At 33.3% G+C, this 15,875-nt stretch overlaps 2 protein-coding genes across 2 annotated transcripts; one reads left to right on the top strand and one right to left on the bottom strand.

The window, feature by feature from the left end:
- Window positions 1-8,007: 8,007 nt before the first annotated feature.
- LOC142531169 (homeobox-leucine zipper protein ATHB-40-like) lies at window positions 8,008-9,444 on the top strand. Its single transcript, XM_075637235.1, has 3 exons — window positions 8,008-8,208; window positions 8,325-8,653; window positions 9,096-9,444. The coding sequence occupies exons 1-3, from the start codon at window positions 8,112-8,114 to the stop codon at window positions 9,300-9,302; spliced, it is 633 nt and encodes a 210-aa protein (XP_075493350.1). The 5' UTR covers window positions 8,008-8,111; the 3' UTR covers window positions 9,303-9,444.
- Window positions 9,445-13,272: 3,828 nt separating this feature from the next.
- LOC142531605 (pentatricopeptide repeat-containing protein At5g15010, mitochondrial) lies at window positions 13,273-15,346 on the bottom strand. Its single transcript, XM_075637804.1, is given in 2 exon segments — window positions 13,273-14,908; window positions 14,911-15,346. Coding segments are annotated over 2 exon segments (1,785 nt in total). The 5' UTR covers window positions 15,190-15,346; the 3' UTR covers window positions 13,273-13,402.
- Window positions 15,347-15,875: the final 529 nt, after the last annotated feature.

Raw genomic sequence — 15,875 nt, forward strand, 5'->3', positions numbered from 1 at the left:
CTGCAAACCACGGAATGAACTCGTGAATGAGAGCCGGAGGAGTGTCCGGCGTATCCACTGCGATATTTAAGTCAGCAGGTGAAGAAGAAAGATGAAATGACTTGTATATGTGTGAATATGTGGGGATCCGGACGCTAATCATCTTCTTAATCGTCATTGGGACTAATGTAATCAATTATAATAAACATGGTCTAATTTTTTTTTTCACATGCGGAACGTAGTGAAATAAAACATATATATACATCTCAGTATTAAAAATACAAGTCTTACATTATATACAATCAGTCTCAACTAAGGGTTAACAACTATAAAGCAAGTGTTTAAACCCTGTCTCTAGTCCAAGTCCGTAGCCACCACTCTAATCTCGATCTTTCTTCACCTCTGTGACCCTGAACATGTCCCACCTATTGCCATGCACACATACAAACACGACAATAGCCGGATAACTCCGGTGAGAATAAAATCCCAGTATAAACAATGTATCAATACAATCATATAAAACATATGTAAAAGCATAAACAAACATTAAAACATGTATCTAATCTGACTACATGAACCAATACAAATATGTATTTAAATCAATGACTCGTTCTCTCTTCTCAACTTATTTCTAATCTAGGGATCCCGATCTAATTTAGACTTTGGCATGCTGTATCGAATGTCTACAATAGAAGTCGATCTACATCTAAGCTCATCGATACACCGTAAGTCTAGAGTCTTAGCTGTTATGTCAAAGACTCGGCGGTTCTGCCCTAGCTAGGCTGATCTGCCCTAGACTCGGACTCTTGCTCTGCTATAAATTCAATAGACTAAACATATCAATCTGATAATTTGCAAATATCAATGCAATAAAATAAAGTATGTGATTTTGGGAAACTCAAGTCAAATCTAACTCGAGTTGTGCAATCCCGAATCAACATTTATTTATACCTTTTATTCTGTCGCTCTGATACAATCGAAGTCTCGACTCAAAGCCTGTCAATGTTCAATCTGGCAATGACAATATCAATATACTGTATCAATATTCTATTCAAATCAAAACCTCCCCGTCTTATCAAATTCTGACGGTACAACAGTACAATCCTTGCGACACCGGTGATACCACACCAGTATATACTAATTCCAATAACTTATAATCAACCACCGTACGAATCTGACATCACATCTCAGTCAATTTAACTCTGAAATTCATAACAATTCCAAAATCAATCTGTTTCTTAATCTGACTTCGATTTTATGATGTCTACTATGTCAAGAACACTATATATGAATCGTATCTGATTCTAGACATAGCATAATTTCAAATCTTAACAAAACGTAACAAAACTTACGTCCTGTTGTAGCTGTCGTTGCTAGGAACACGGTGTCATAGGCGCATATGCGCGAGACCTACTGGTCTCGACCTTGGCAGCTCGCGCATATGCGCGACATTACTGGCGCATATGCGCGATGTCTTCTGGACCTCACTTGCATAGGCTTGCGCATATACGCGACATCTTCCGCGCATATGCGCGAGGTCTTCTGCCTGTTTGGCGCATGTGCGCCAATGCTACTGTCCTCGCACATCAATTTTCACACGCGATCTCATTTCGTGTCTCGGTTAGCCATTTCATAATTATCTCGATTAAAAATCAATAATCGTAATTTAACACGGTATAATCTCGATTAAAAATCAATAATCGTAATTTAACACGGTATAAAATCTCGGGCATTACAGAATATACGTGAGTGCTTGAGAGTGGCAAAATCCAGAATCTGTAAATGAGAAGTATATATGTTATTTATAGTAGGAAATCTCATCATTACCTAGTTTTCAGTGCCTACCTGCTAAGTATGGTAAGGTGGCTGCTCATAACCTGTTTCTGATGACTTTTCTAACACGCCAAACTCATGTTGCTCTGACAGATAAGATAGCTCATATTGATGCACTCGAGTGTGGCACACTTCTCGAGGTAGTCCGGGTAGAAGTTCCCGGGAGCTTATATAAGGGTCCGGGCTCTTCATTACCCGGGGAAAGAATATCCCGGGCATCACCATGCCCGGCTGCTGAGGAAAGTACTCTGCATATTGACTCTGCTCTGGGATATCCATTTAGTTTCTCGGGTCATTCATGACCCGCACTCCTATGGAGGTATCAGATAGAAATAAGGTTAGGGGCATTTGAGACTTTTTCGACGTGATCCCTACGATACTTAAGTCAATCCGTAGAGCAAACTTGACATAGATATATATATATATATATTAAAGCTATGTGAACAAGAGGAAGTGAAAGCAAAAAAACATGTCTAATACATGATATTTATAGATGCATAAGATGTTAATTACCTTGTTGGAGTAAGATTCTTATCGGGATAGAATCCCACCTGAGATAGGAGACCTCAGACAATAGGATTCTTTAACCATAGCGGCTATGACTCTTGCCTTATCTCGAAGAGATTTGATCGAATCTCGTATTTATCGAGACCTCTTATCTATTAATGAGAATGTTTTCACATTCCCTAACTGCATCAGAGCTTGGATTTATCGGCCTCTTGGTGGGCTTAGACTTCTAGCTGTATAAATTCTTGGTGGGCTCGGATTTTCCAGCCCCTTGGTGGGCTCGGACTTCTAACTGTATGGTTGGGTTTGGAATCCGAGCCCGTGGATCAACAATGAGGTCTGAACCTTAATAAGCTATGGCTACTTTTGAAATGTGCTTCGATCTGTCCAAATGTGACGATTTTATGGAGTATCACTTTCTAAATGTAAAAAACTTTTTTTATTGAATAACTCTCCAAATTCATATATATTCTTAAATAATTTTTAAAACATTTTGTAAAAATTTCTATAACGCAACCTTTTATAAAAGATTTTACAAATATTTGTCCGAACGGAGTATGAAACATTCCTACAATTTTATCATCAAATTCCTTCAAGATTGACGAAATGCCTTCGTTTGTTACGTAGATCCCCGACCAACGAAAAGGCTTATTGAGTTCAACCTATCGTTAAGACATTACCTCAAGTATATATCCAACAATTACATTTATTTTTACAAGCTGTAGGGTTCGTGATGTTTTTTTAATTACACATGTAATAATGAATATGGATTGTAGAAAACTAAAAACCCTAAGGCTGACATCTTATTGATTCTGCATCATATAATTAAATCAGCAAGAAAATGAAATTAGAATTTTCGAATTAAAATTACACGAAAATTTATATATATCTTTTTTTAAAAAAAAATTGAGGATGAATCATCTCTAATTGGATATATAGATATACAGAATACAAGTATAACGAGCATGTGCTATCACTATTTCAAAAAAACAAAAAATTGTGTGAAACGATATCACGGATCGTATTTTGTGAGACATATTTCCTATACGAGTCATCCATGAAAAAATATTACTTTTTATGTTAAGAGTATTACTTTTTATTATGAATATCGGTAGGGTTGATCCGTCTCACAAATAAAGATTCGTAGACCGTCTCACAAGAGACATACCCTTTCAAAAAATATTATATATAATATTTAAAATTATTTTTTTTTAATTTTTAATTAATGTTTTTTCCTATTTTAGTGCTAAAGTTGTCATTATATATAGTCGATAGATTCACACGTGTGTTAACTATAAAAAAAAAATCAATTACCATTAGCCATGATTAACGATTATGGATAAAAGATTAAGAAAGCGTGCGTTCGAAAAAGAACTAAAAGCGTTATAGTTGCTTCATTGGTTTTGCTTGGTAATTTTATATTCCCTAAATAAAGTACTTTAACTTTTGGAGTGTATGAGGACAAGAAGTAACCATCATTAACCTCTTAATATATAGTAAACATCATCCATAATTCATTAATTGTCATTAATTACAACCTTAATCATCTACGAACCATTAATCATATCCTCACCAAAATGCAAATTTGGTAAAGCAAATAATGCTAGCATAACCACATGAATTCGCATCGTAATGTAAATATAATATCATATGAATCATACATGAAATTAAAAATCACAAAAAAAAACGATTTTTTTTATATAAAATTTATTTGTAGTTCAACCATCTTTTTTTCCTGACGAAAACCTGCAATCGTTATCAATCGGATGCACACATGATAGAGATCGACCCTATTTTTTTTTTTTTTTTTTTGAGACAATAGCATGAAAAGAAGTATTATTGGTTTCCATGTTTAGTTTGTGAGACCCCTTGAGTAAAATTACCTAACTTTAAAGCTTTACTTATCCAAGAAAGTCTATCTAAATTGTTTATCGGTGGGAAAATTGTTTCATTTGTAGCAACAAGATACACTAATTCATTTTCCATACGTTCTTCCGACGCCTTTTCAAATTACAAAATTAACTATATTTATCGCATTCACACTCCGCATTCACATGATCACAAATTCAATGCGTAATTTCAGCATTCAATGCGAATTCTTGAATAATCTCGTTTTTCAATTATTCAACCATTTCATTTTGCCAAGTTCAACTTAGTCAACATTTATATGTTTCGATGCAACAACAAGACGTTTGTAATAAGTATTTCCGTTGGTTAATTGATCACATTTTATTCATGAAATTGCTTGGATTGGTATTAGTCTGGATACTACAAAATATTCGTTTAGATCGAATAAGTGTGTGCATATATATATATATATATATATATATATATATATATAATTTTAAATCATTTGCAAGTCTATGTCGTTTTAAAGCAAAATTTTTTTTTTGAAAATAATTTATTTTCTAAATAAATAAATTAATCTCCTTTAATTTTATTTGTCCTCTTTAATCATCACATGGAAACTTCTTGATTGGAGCATCCATGAGCTTTCATCTTTGTGATGCTAATTATAAATTTATTTATTACCTTATTCCCAGGCATGATGATTGGTAGATATAGTCAAGGGTACATGAATATAACATATTATATTGTGATAATTAAATTAATATAATAGCTGCATGTCACTTGTGTAATTCAATTTATTTATAATTTTAAAAAAAGTTTTCTGTCACGACATATCTTAACAAGTGTAATTACATAACGTGTTCTTATAGTACCTATCATTCTATGGAAATGATTAATTCGTATCACTATAAGAGTCCAATAGTCCCTTACGAACTATTTATATGAGCTTATATATGAATAATTATGTATTGTGAGTTGTTTTTTTAAGATAAACCCAAAATTAAAGTGATCGGTTAAAATTATCGCTATTGGGATTTAATGCATCTAATAGATTATGATACTTTAATAGGTAGAGACATAAATAATGAGTTACAACGAAAATATCAGAAAATAATGATAAAATATTATCTATATATGAGTTATAAACCCAAGATTGCGGGTTATCACGTTTCTTATTATATCTCTCGTTGAGAAAATAGTTCAGAACAGAAAACCAAACGATTCTCTCAAGGAAAATTCAAGTATACGTGAGATCGAATTAGGTACTATTTGTACCAATTTAGATACCGCATTTTTAATTCACAAATCTCATCATCAAAGCCCATTCAATATTAACTTCAAACTGTATATTTTGACATTCTCGTATAATCGATTTTGAGCATTTAAAGGGTAAAATAAAATCAAGTATTTGTGGGCTAGAATTATGTATTATTTTTATTAATTTATGTATCACATTTTTACTTTACGAATGTCAACATCAATGTCACTCAATATTAACATCAAACTATATTTTGACATCCCCAAATAATTGGATATGTGTATTTAGGGAGTAAAATCAAATATTTATAGACACAAATTATATACCATTTGTATCAATTTAGGTATCATATTTTAATTCACAAATGACACAATCAAAAATCACTTAATATTACTTGAAACTATATTTTTTGACATCCCAAAATAATCAAAATTGAGTATTAAAAGAGTAAAATCAAGTATATATGAGATTGAATTAGATATTGTTTGTACCAATTTAGGTATCACATTTTTAATTCACAAATCTTATCATCATATGACACTCAATATTAACTTCAAACTATATATTTTGAAATCATCAAATAATCGAATTTGAGTATTTAAATAGTAAAATCAAATATTTGTGGACTCGAATTATATCTTATTTATATTAATTTAGGTATCACATTTTACTTCACAAATGTCATCATTAATGCCACTCAATATTAACTTCAAACTATATTTTGACATCCCCAAATGATTGGATATGAGTTTTTATGAAGTAAAATAAAGTATTTATAGACTCGAATTAGTTATTATTTGTACCAATTTAGGTATACATTTTAACTTCGCAAATAACACAATCAAAAGTCACTTAATATTACTTGAAAATCAAGTATTTTCTCACATATTTGGAATATTCAAATAGTCAAATAAAAAATCTAGAACCTCAAAATAAGTATGTTATCAGTCAAAATAAGTGTTTTTTCTTATTTCATGGTGAGTGAGAAACTATGTTTTTTCAAAAACTAGATTACATAAATAAGTCATCTTAATTTATTTGAATAAAAGACCAACAATGACTGAATTTATGGTAATCGCTCGAAGATTCGATATTTTCTTACACATTTGGAGTATTCAAAGAACCAAATCAAACATCTGGAACTCCAAAATATATATTTTATATGTCAAAATAAGTATTTAATCTTATTTCATGATGAGTGATGAACTATGTTTCTAAAAAAATAAAATGACAAGAATAAGTCATTCTAATGCATTTTTCATTAAAAGACCAACAACAACTGAATTTATGGTGATTGCTCGAAAATATAATATATATTTTTTTACACATTTAGAGTATTCAAATAGCGTAATCAAATATCTGAAACCCCATAATATAAAATAATTTGATAGATGAAGAAGACACAACTATTTTGGTGAATAAAATTACGTATTTATTTAAATAATAAAACCGCAAAAATATACATTTTTCTTTGTAGTGAGTTAAAACTAACGTTTGTAGTGTTATCAAGTATTGATTCGTAAAAAAAATTTACATAAGCAGTTAATCTTAAATTACAGACGTATTTAGGTATTTTTTTTAAAAAAAATTTACAGAATTAATAACCCAAATCGCTCTGATCTAAAATACCGACACTGTGGCGACATCAGTTCAATAAGAACATACGTACTATGATCACTCGACAAAAAATCAAAGGCATCCAATTTGTTTCATTATTATACCCTTCCAGAAGTCTGGTTCATACAATGAATTACAGTTGGGATCACACAAGAAACCAATCGACGCACATTCTATTCCACCCCATCAAATCAATCATGTTTTCAACGAAATAATTCTCCCATCTTTTCCACTGACATATCATTCGACCCTGAACTCCCTTAAATTTACAATTTCAACTTAATTTTCTGACAAAAGAGTAATTATGATGTTCCATTAGTAAAAATCACAATTTTATTCTTTAATCTGTTTTGGATTTTAATTATACACCAAATCAAAATAATAAGTCTTGTGGGACGGTCTCACGAATCTTTATTTGTGAGACAGGTCGATCCTATCGACATTCACAATAAAAAGTAATATTTTGTCATATATGACCCAAATAAGATATCTATCTCACAAACTACGATCCGTGAGACCGTCTCACACAAATTTTTGTCTATCAAAATTTTTATTTTTTTAGATTTTAATCATTTCTTCTCTCGAAACCATTAAATTTATTAAATATTTTTTATTTGATCATCTGTCACGTGACTCATGTAACAAAAATAAAATTATATTACTCGCATTGAAATCAGTTTAAGCAAAATAAAGGAAGAATAAAACAAAATGTCACACAATATTTCCAAATGAGAGTGTCGTTTTTTTCCTGATAAATTTTAATGTGTATAGTGTAGGGTTTATTTTTGCAACGTAAGAGAGTTCGATGTAATCTCCGATAGATTCAGTGGTTTTACAGGGAAAAAAAATTTAAGAAGAAAATAAAGTAATTTCATAAAATACGTACTTTTATGTGTACCAATAAACGTTAATTAATTGTAAATGAATTATCCCATTAATACCAATTAGATCCATATCCAAGCTTCCACCTTTATAAATTAAGTCATCCACTCACTCATTTCCCAAGTCTTCCGAGATTCCTACAGCGCACACACAAGAAATCAAACGAGACACGAAAAGGTGATCGATGGACCCCGAGTCTGAGTATGATACTCAAATGCTACTCGACATTTCTCAGTTCTATTCATCTGAAACTTACAGCCAAATCCTACCAGAAGAACAAGGTCAGGATCGAACATGCTTTTTTGCTCAAGTTTCTTGATAAAGATTGTTGCATATATAGATCGGTATATGCATAAAAGTTTTCTGTTGTTACAAGTGTGTGTGTCTGTGTGTGCAGGGAAGGAAAATACGGTAAAGGCGCGGCGGAGGTGCAAGAAGAAGAGCAAGAATATCTACGGAGAAAATGGTGGGGTGATGTTGAGGAAGACGAAGCTGAAGGAAGAGCAAGTGGATATACTGGAGAAGAATTTCGGGAGTGAACATAAGTTGGAGTCGGAGAGGAAGGATAGACTGGCGGCGGAGCTGGGGCTGCAGCCACGTCAGGTGGCGGTGTGGTTTCAGAACCGCCGGGCTAAGTGGAAGAGCCAGAGGCTGGAGGAGGAATACTCCAAGCTTAAGTCCCAACATGACTCCGCCGTAGTAGAAAAATGCTGCCTTGAAACTGAGGTATTTTTTCTCAAAAGACAGAGAAATTTCTTTCCTTCTTGAAATATAATATCGGCACCAAATTGCGGTAAACAAAAAATTAAAAATAAATTATATCATATACTTAAATTGTCTTTATCCATATTACGTAAAACCCACATAAAGAAATAGCATTTCTTGGTTTGTTTGCACTCTCAATTATTAAAGATTCATGGCCAAAAGTTCAACAATGCTATTAAATTTCGATGGGGTCAATCAATTAAGGATGCATCGAGAAAAAAAAAATCAGCGAGACAAAAACTTGCACATTTCACAAATATATTCAATTTGATTTTTAAGTTCGAGTATATATCATGCATAGATTTATAATGTTTCCATAAAGTTTAAACACCAGTATATATATATATATATATATTCATGTTATCGACACATTTTCGTAACGTTTCGGACGAATTATGGGCAGCTTCTAAAGCTCAAAGAACAACTAAACGACGCAGAGAAAGAGATACAGAGGTTATCAACCAATAGTCCAACTTCATCCTTCTCAATGGAAGCCATGGATCCATTTTATCTTGGGGAATTCGGAACACAAGGATTAGAAAGCGTGTTTTACTTGCCAACCAACGATTTTGTTCCTGGCATGCAATGGGATAAATTTTACTATGTCTAATTTAATTATTTAGATAATTAGAGTGGGACTTTCCTTTTATGTAAAATAGTCAAACAATTAGTGTATGTATATTGTCTTCATGCTTTTTCATGTTAATTAATAATTAGTGTCATGTAAGATTGTAAATTTAATATAATTAATGGAACTGACTTTGTTGCTAGTACATTTTGTCGTGATTCTTGTATTTAATTAGAAAACTCCTACTAATTTTGGGTATTGCGTGAATAAACAACATCTATTTTATTTTATTAAAGTCGAGGATATGATAATAACTAAGAGTAGGCGCGGGTCAGGTTGGTTTTCGGGTTCGAGTATCCGAAATTTCGGGTACCCGAAAAGTCGGGAAGTAAATTTTACTACCTGACACCAACCCGATCATGTCAGGTACCCGAAATGATCGGATATTTTTGGGTACCGGGAAAAAAATTAATTTTTATTTATTTTTTTTGAAAAAAAATATATATATTTCACATTTCACAAAAAATCAAGTCATTATATCATATTATGACTAGTAAATTAAAAAAACACATGTATTTTTCACATTTCACAAAATATCATGTCATTATATCATTTTCTGATTAGTAATTTGTCATTATATCGGGTTATGACTAACCACAAAAAAATACATGTATTTTTTAAATAAATAGACGGATAGACCCATAAAATTTTTTAAAAAAATTTCGGGGGATCGGGTATCGATAAAATACCCGAATCCGAATCCGAAAATTATTTTCGGGTATCGGGTACTTAACGAACCCGTTTTTTAAATAAATAAAACCCGATCGGTCGGATCGGGTACCCGATATCCGGAAAAAAACGCTCACCCCTAATAATAACTATCTAAAAAGGACATCAACATTTTTTATAACTTTACCTTTGTATGATACTAATATTACACTTTTGTTTTTTGTTTTTGTTTTTTAAAAAATATCAACACACTTTTATTTTTAATTTTTTTATTTCAAAAATTTATATATTAATTTAGAATCTCTATAATTTAACAAATTTCACTTTAGTCCATCGATATTGATAAAAAAGACTGTACACACATGCGATATATGTGCATAGTAACTAGTATAAATAAGGATTGACAAGCGTATAATTTGTCAATAATATTTCAAATTTAGCCGAAAAAATAGAATTATATATACTAATTACGTTCAAATTCCAATAAAAAAATTTAATTAGTAGAACAAATCTATATTAAAGTTTAAAATATGTAATTTTTGAAAAATATTGAAGTTTGAATTCCTTTGCGCATTCGCCGCCGCAACTTTGAAACACGTCCTAGTTGAAAAGAAGTAACCAAATTGTCAATCGTTGCCTAACTTGGGTGCCCAACAATTGCAATCTCAGTTTGTCTCACTCTCAAAGTAACAATAAAAATTTGTGTAATTTCGTAGTCAATACGTTTATCAAAGTCTTGGAGAATTTAATGCAAGACAAGTTTTACCATTACGATAAGTATGTTTGGACAAATATTTTATAAAAACACTTGAAAAAAACTTTTAGAATGTGTACGGACAGTATTTTGGTAAAGGGTTCTTGGAAATATTTTTTTTAAAATGTGTAGCTCTAGAGAAGAAATTAGTTTTTTTTTCCTTCCTTTAATTTATAAAAAAGAAAAATGTGAGTTATGAGAGTTTAATTGTTTGGAAATTAAAAGTTATTTTTGAAATCGAGTTTCATTTTAATTATTATTATTATATATATAGGCAAAAATTTGTGTGAGACGGTCTCACGGATCGTATTTTGTGAGACAAATATCTTATTTGGATCATCCATGAAAAAGTATTACTTTTTATGCTAAAAGTAATACTTTTTATTGTGAATATCCGTAGGATTGACCCGTCTCACAGATAAAGATTCGTGAGACCATCTCAGACCTATTCATATATATATATATAGTCTGAGAAAATTATCTGACTTTTTTGTTTATTGTTTTTTGTTTAAATTATGATTATTTTAGGTAGCACATGTGTTTCAATGACGTATTCCCAAGAGATTATTGTGATAACAAATAAAATTCCTTCCAGTTTGGATCAGAACCTAATAGAATTAAAACCAAATAAGAAACCTCGATCTCAATCGCAGACAAGAAAATAATTAGAAAAAAAAAAATATAATTAAAAGATTTTTATATAAAAATTATTCAAACACTTGCTTAATTATTTTAATTTTAAAAGTGTTTTTACTAAAATAATTGTCAAAATGCCTTTTTAACTTCAAAAAAAACCGTAGAATAGTTGTCCAAACACATATTTGTTCTTGAAACAACTTTTAATAAAATCTTTTTTATAAAACAAATTATAGTACTTGTCCGACCAGAGCCAAAACGTCGAGGAGGGAACTTTTAATGTAAGACTAGATTTTGCCACTACGAAATGAACTTGAATTCTTGGATTCCATCCATGATCCAACAGAGACCTGCTACAGAATGTAAGAATAGGAAAAAAATATAGAGAACATGAGATCCATCTTTAATAATTGAGCAAATAAATTCTACCCCATGTCACAAATTACACACAAAGGGCCTGTAAATCATCCAAAGCAGCATTAATGAAAAAAATGAAGAAACAAGTGGACTGACCTTTCAGGCTTCTTGGTGTGTTAAAAAGTTTTTTTAATCTCATCATGACATTAATCACAGTACTAGATTGTGTTGAATGAGGTTTTTCGGCACCTTGATGAAGAATAGTATGTATTGTTTACTTTTAATGTAGGGACCAGAAGACTTGGGTGCATCACAAGATCCTAAGGAATTTTAGAACTAAAATATGAGTTACTGCAGCTATTTGTGGTTATCCATAATTTTACAAGGCTAAGGTGCATGACAGTAATTTTGTCCATTGGGAACTTTTCTGCATGACTCTCCACCTTTCCTTTATCAATTGATGGGTTCAATTTCAGTGCCGGAATGCGAGAAACGTGAACTCAAAAAAGCAGACTGTCTTTAAAGTAATACAGCTACACAAGGGGCAAATAAAGCTCACCAAGAAGTGACAAACTAAAAATTTTAACGAAACGCAGAGATCACTATGTTGTCCTTGTCGGTGACCAATGACGGTGATGCGAACACGGATGGTCAGGCGCTAAGGAAAGCATGAGACCCTTTGGAGTTGCCGGAGGGACCAATCACGAGGGGACGATTGAAGAAGTTCAAGGAAGCGTTGCACGGACTTATGAGCAATGAAGAAGGTCTTACAAGCGAGGTGCAAAGTGCTGGAGGGTTTTTGATGCATGGAAGTGAGTTTGGAAGTCACAAGAACATTATTCAAGTGATAGATGAAGTTGAGTCCAGCAGCATCGGCGCCCGAGCGGTCAAATATTACCGCCCGAGCGCCATACTTACTGTCCGAGCGCGAGTAGTACAGAAGCCTTGGCGCTCGAGCGGTAATATTCTACCGCCCGAGCGCAAGTCAGTTTAGGGAAGAATCCTAGTTTCCTATTTTAGAGTTTTAATTATTTTGGCAAGTAGATTTGATATCTTTTGATTTTTGAGACAATATATACTCGAAAGTTTCATCATTGTAAACAACTTTTGTTCATTATTGATTGAGTTTATAAAAACTTTCTTTGAGAATTCTCTCAAAAACAAGCTTAAGTTTCGTTATAACTTTTGCGTTGTATCAAATCAAACTTATCAAAAGATTTATCTTTTGTGGCGTTTGTCAATCGAATATCACGAGGGTTGCCAAGGACGGGTTCTTTGGAGGTTCTCTTGAACGAGATTGTTTCTATCGTTGATGAATTGTTGCTAGACCGCGTGATCTAGAGGCGATTTTCACACCTATCAATTACTTGTTTCAAAGATCGGGAAAAATTAAAGATCTCGTGGGCGGGATCGCATCAGACGGACAGTTTAAATGTGTTGTGCTACACTATCTAGGATAAAATCACCAGCAATTTACGGGCCATTTAAATGGCAAAGGAAAGGCAGTACCATCTCATATTATCCAGCAGCTTATGAGTAAGATTAGCTTTTAAGCACTGAATTTGCAAATTGCAAGTAGTCCATGCACCTACCTATTCATAGGCGACTCTCAAAATAAACAGTGTAGAAGAACCCATGGAAGCAAATGCTGCAACATGATAAAATACTAACTATCTGGGAAAGAAAAGCCACGCTCCCTGATAAAGCTTCTCAATTCCGGTTGTGGAAAACCGCATTCCTTTGATTTTTTCGAACTTAAATCTAGCCGTCGCTGTGACTCAACACAGGTAGGATCGCCTTTTGGATCAGTCACAGGAGAAATAGATTGATTGTCTTTTGAATCAGTCACAGGAAATTCTGCGTTCTTTTTGCCTCTCACCCAATCCTGAAGCATTTCCTCTATTTTTTGCTCTGGCAAAAACTGTTTTGCCTTCATTTCTTGATAGTAATTGTATGCTTCCTCTAGTTTCCCATTCAAAAAAAGACCATGTATCAGCACAATGTATGAGCTTCGATCAGGACCAAGTCCATTCTTGCTCATCTCGCTCCACAGTTTGAAGACATTCTCAAGTTGTTTCCAGCGGCAAAACTTCCTGATCAGCATTATATATGTGTCATGGCTCGGGTGGCATCCAGTTATATACATCTTCTGCAAGAGCTCAAACACTTGTTCCCCCGTCCTCAAAATTCGAAAGAAAGCATGGTAAGTGCGGATAGTAGGCAAATAACGCCTTTCAACCATCTCATCAAACACGAGTTTAGCTTCATCAAATAGCTTGGATTTACAAAGAGGCATAATAAGCGAGTTATAAGTGACTGAATCAGGAGTAAAACCCTTCTCATCCATTGTTTTCATAAGATTTCGAGCTTCTTTCTGAAGCCCACCTCTGGCCAGAGCAAGAATCACGGCATTATAAACTTTCTTATCCGGTTCAATGCCCAAAGCTTTCATCTCGTCAAACAATCGTAGCACCTTATTCAACTTACCAACTTTTGAATAACAAGACATAATACTAGAATAGGAATAAACATCATGCCTGATCCCTCTCTTCTCCATCTCCCGCCAAATTCGGTTTCCCTCACGCGAGTCACCAATCACACCAAACCATCCATTAAGAATAATGTTAAAACTTTTGGTGTTAAGAGGGAACACAGTTTGGTTGCAGAAAAGTAAATGTTCAGCATCTTTCACATTCTTGTACCGACAGAGAGCGGAGAGCAGGGCTTGGAATTCTACCAATCCGATTTCAAACTTATATATCTTGTGTGCATAAAAAGCGCCAATCGCCTTTGCCACGTCGTGCACAGCCGCATATTTCCAGATCATTATCAATATTGTACGTGGAGTCAAAAGAGATGCAGCTCGCATATCATTGATCAAACTCCAAGCTGTATCGAACTTTCTGAACTTACCCAAGATAGCTATCATCGAGTGGAATTCCCGCAAAGAATGATCGTACTCTGGCTGTCTGCCGGCCCACAGAAAGAAGGTGAATGCTTTTTCCCAATCGTTCCGTGTTCGCGAAATGACATCAGAAACTAACTGGTGCGTCACCTTCACTCCACATCGGTCGAGTTTACTACACTTTTCTTGAGCAGGGGATGTCGATAAAATGTCCAAAATAGTTTTTGCATCGCAAGAAGGACCTTGATCTACAGTATCTTTGCAATCTAACAACCACACTCGGTACAATTCTCGAATCCAGCGTCAACATCACTCTGGTCATCTCTCGAGGATGAAAAAGATCTGAAAATGAAGGGTTTAGCAGCATAAGTTGCATTCAATGGGTTAGCGCAAAGGTAGTAATCGCAAACTCTGATACTGGTACTGATACAAGGCTGTCGGAAAAGAAAACGAGGAGGGCTTTCCACATTCCCCATCGTCTGATTGAAACCAACGTTCTTTCGAAGCGCGAGAATGATGGTAGATACACCCGTGAGCTTTCTTCTCATCTTTTACGCAATTCCTGAGACGAAATCCAACGGCGTAGCATGTGAGGAGAATGTGTTTGAGAAAATGACTGAATAAATATGCTATTTTTGGTCAAATTCGATTCTTAAGCTCCAACGGAATCGACGATCAAGATCACTTCAAGAAAATTTCGCCAAAAACATTCTTCTAGGCTTGTATTTATCTTATACTAAAATAACTTTATTAGTAAAATGACAATAAATTATAAAGACAAACTATTTGATATCAGATTAATAATTGATATATTTAAACACAAAAACCTTCTTTGCCACCGTCTTACAAGTCATTTAGTAATACGAATCTCTAACTAATCAATTCACGAAAAATATTGTATTTTACATTAAAAATATTATTTTTTAATTTTAAATATGAATAGAGTTGATATGTCTCAGTAAAAATAGATCGTCTTTGGCTTACACAACTAAAAAATTATTCAACCTTTTTTCATGTTTTTCCCGGATGTCTGGTCCCTAAATAATAAAATATATTGGTATGTGGATGAACATATTTACTTGTCGAGATAGGCGAGCATACGAGACTTTCATCTCACAATATATTGGTATGGGGAGGGAGGAACATATTTACTTGTTGAGATAGGTGAAAATCTCCTTCGATTATTCATAATCATATATGAGACTTTCATGATCTGATCGAGCAAAAACATCAA

The sequence above is a fragment of the Primulina tabacum genome, chromosome 17 (assembly GCF_025594145.1).
Source record: "Primulina tabacum isolate GXHZ01 chromosome 17, ASM2559414v2, whole genome shotgun sequence".
Lineage (NCBI taxonomy): Eukaryota > Viridiplantae > Streptophyta > Magnoliopsida > Lamiales > Gesneriaceae > Primulina > Primulina tabacum.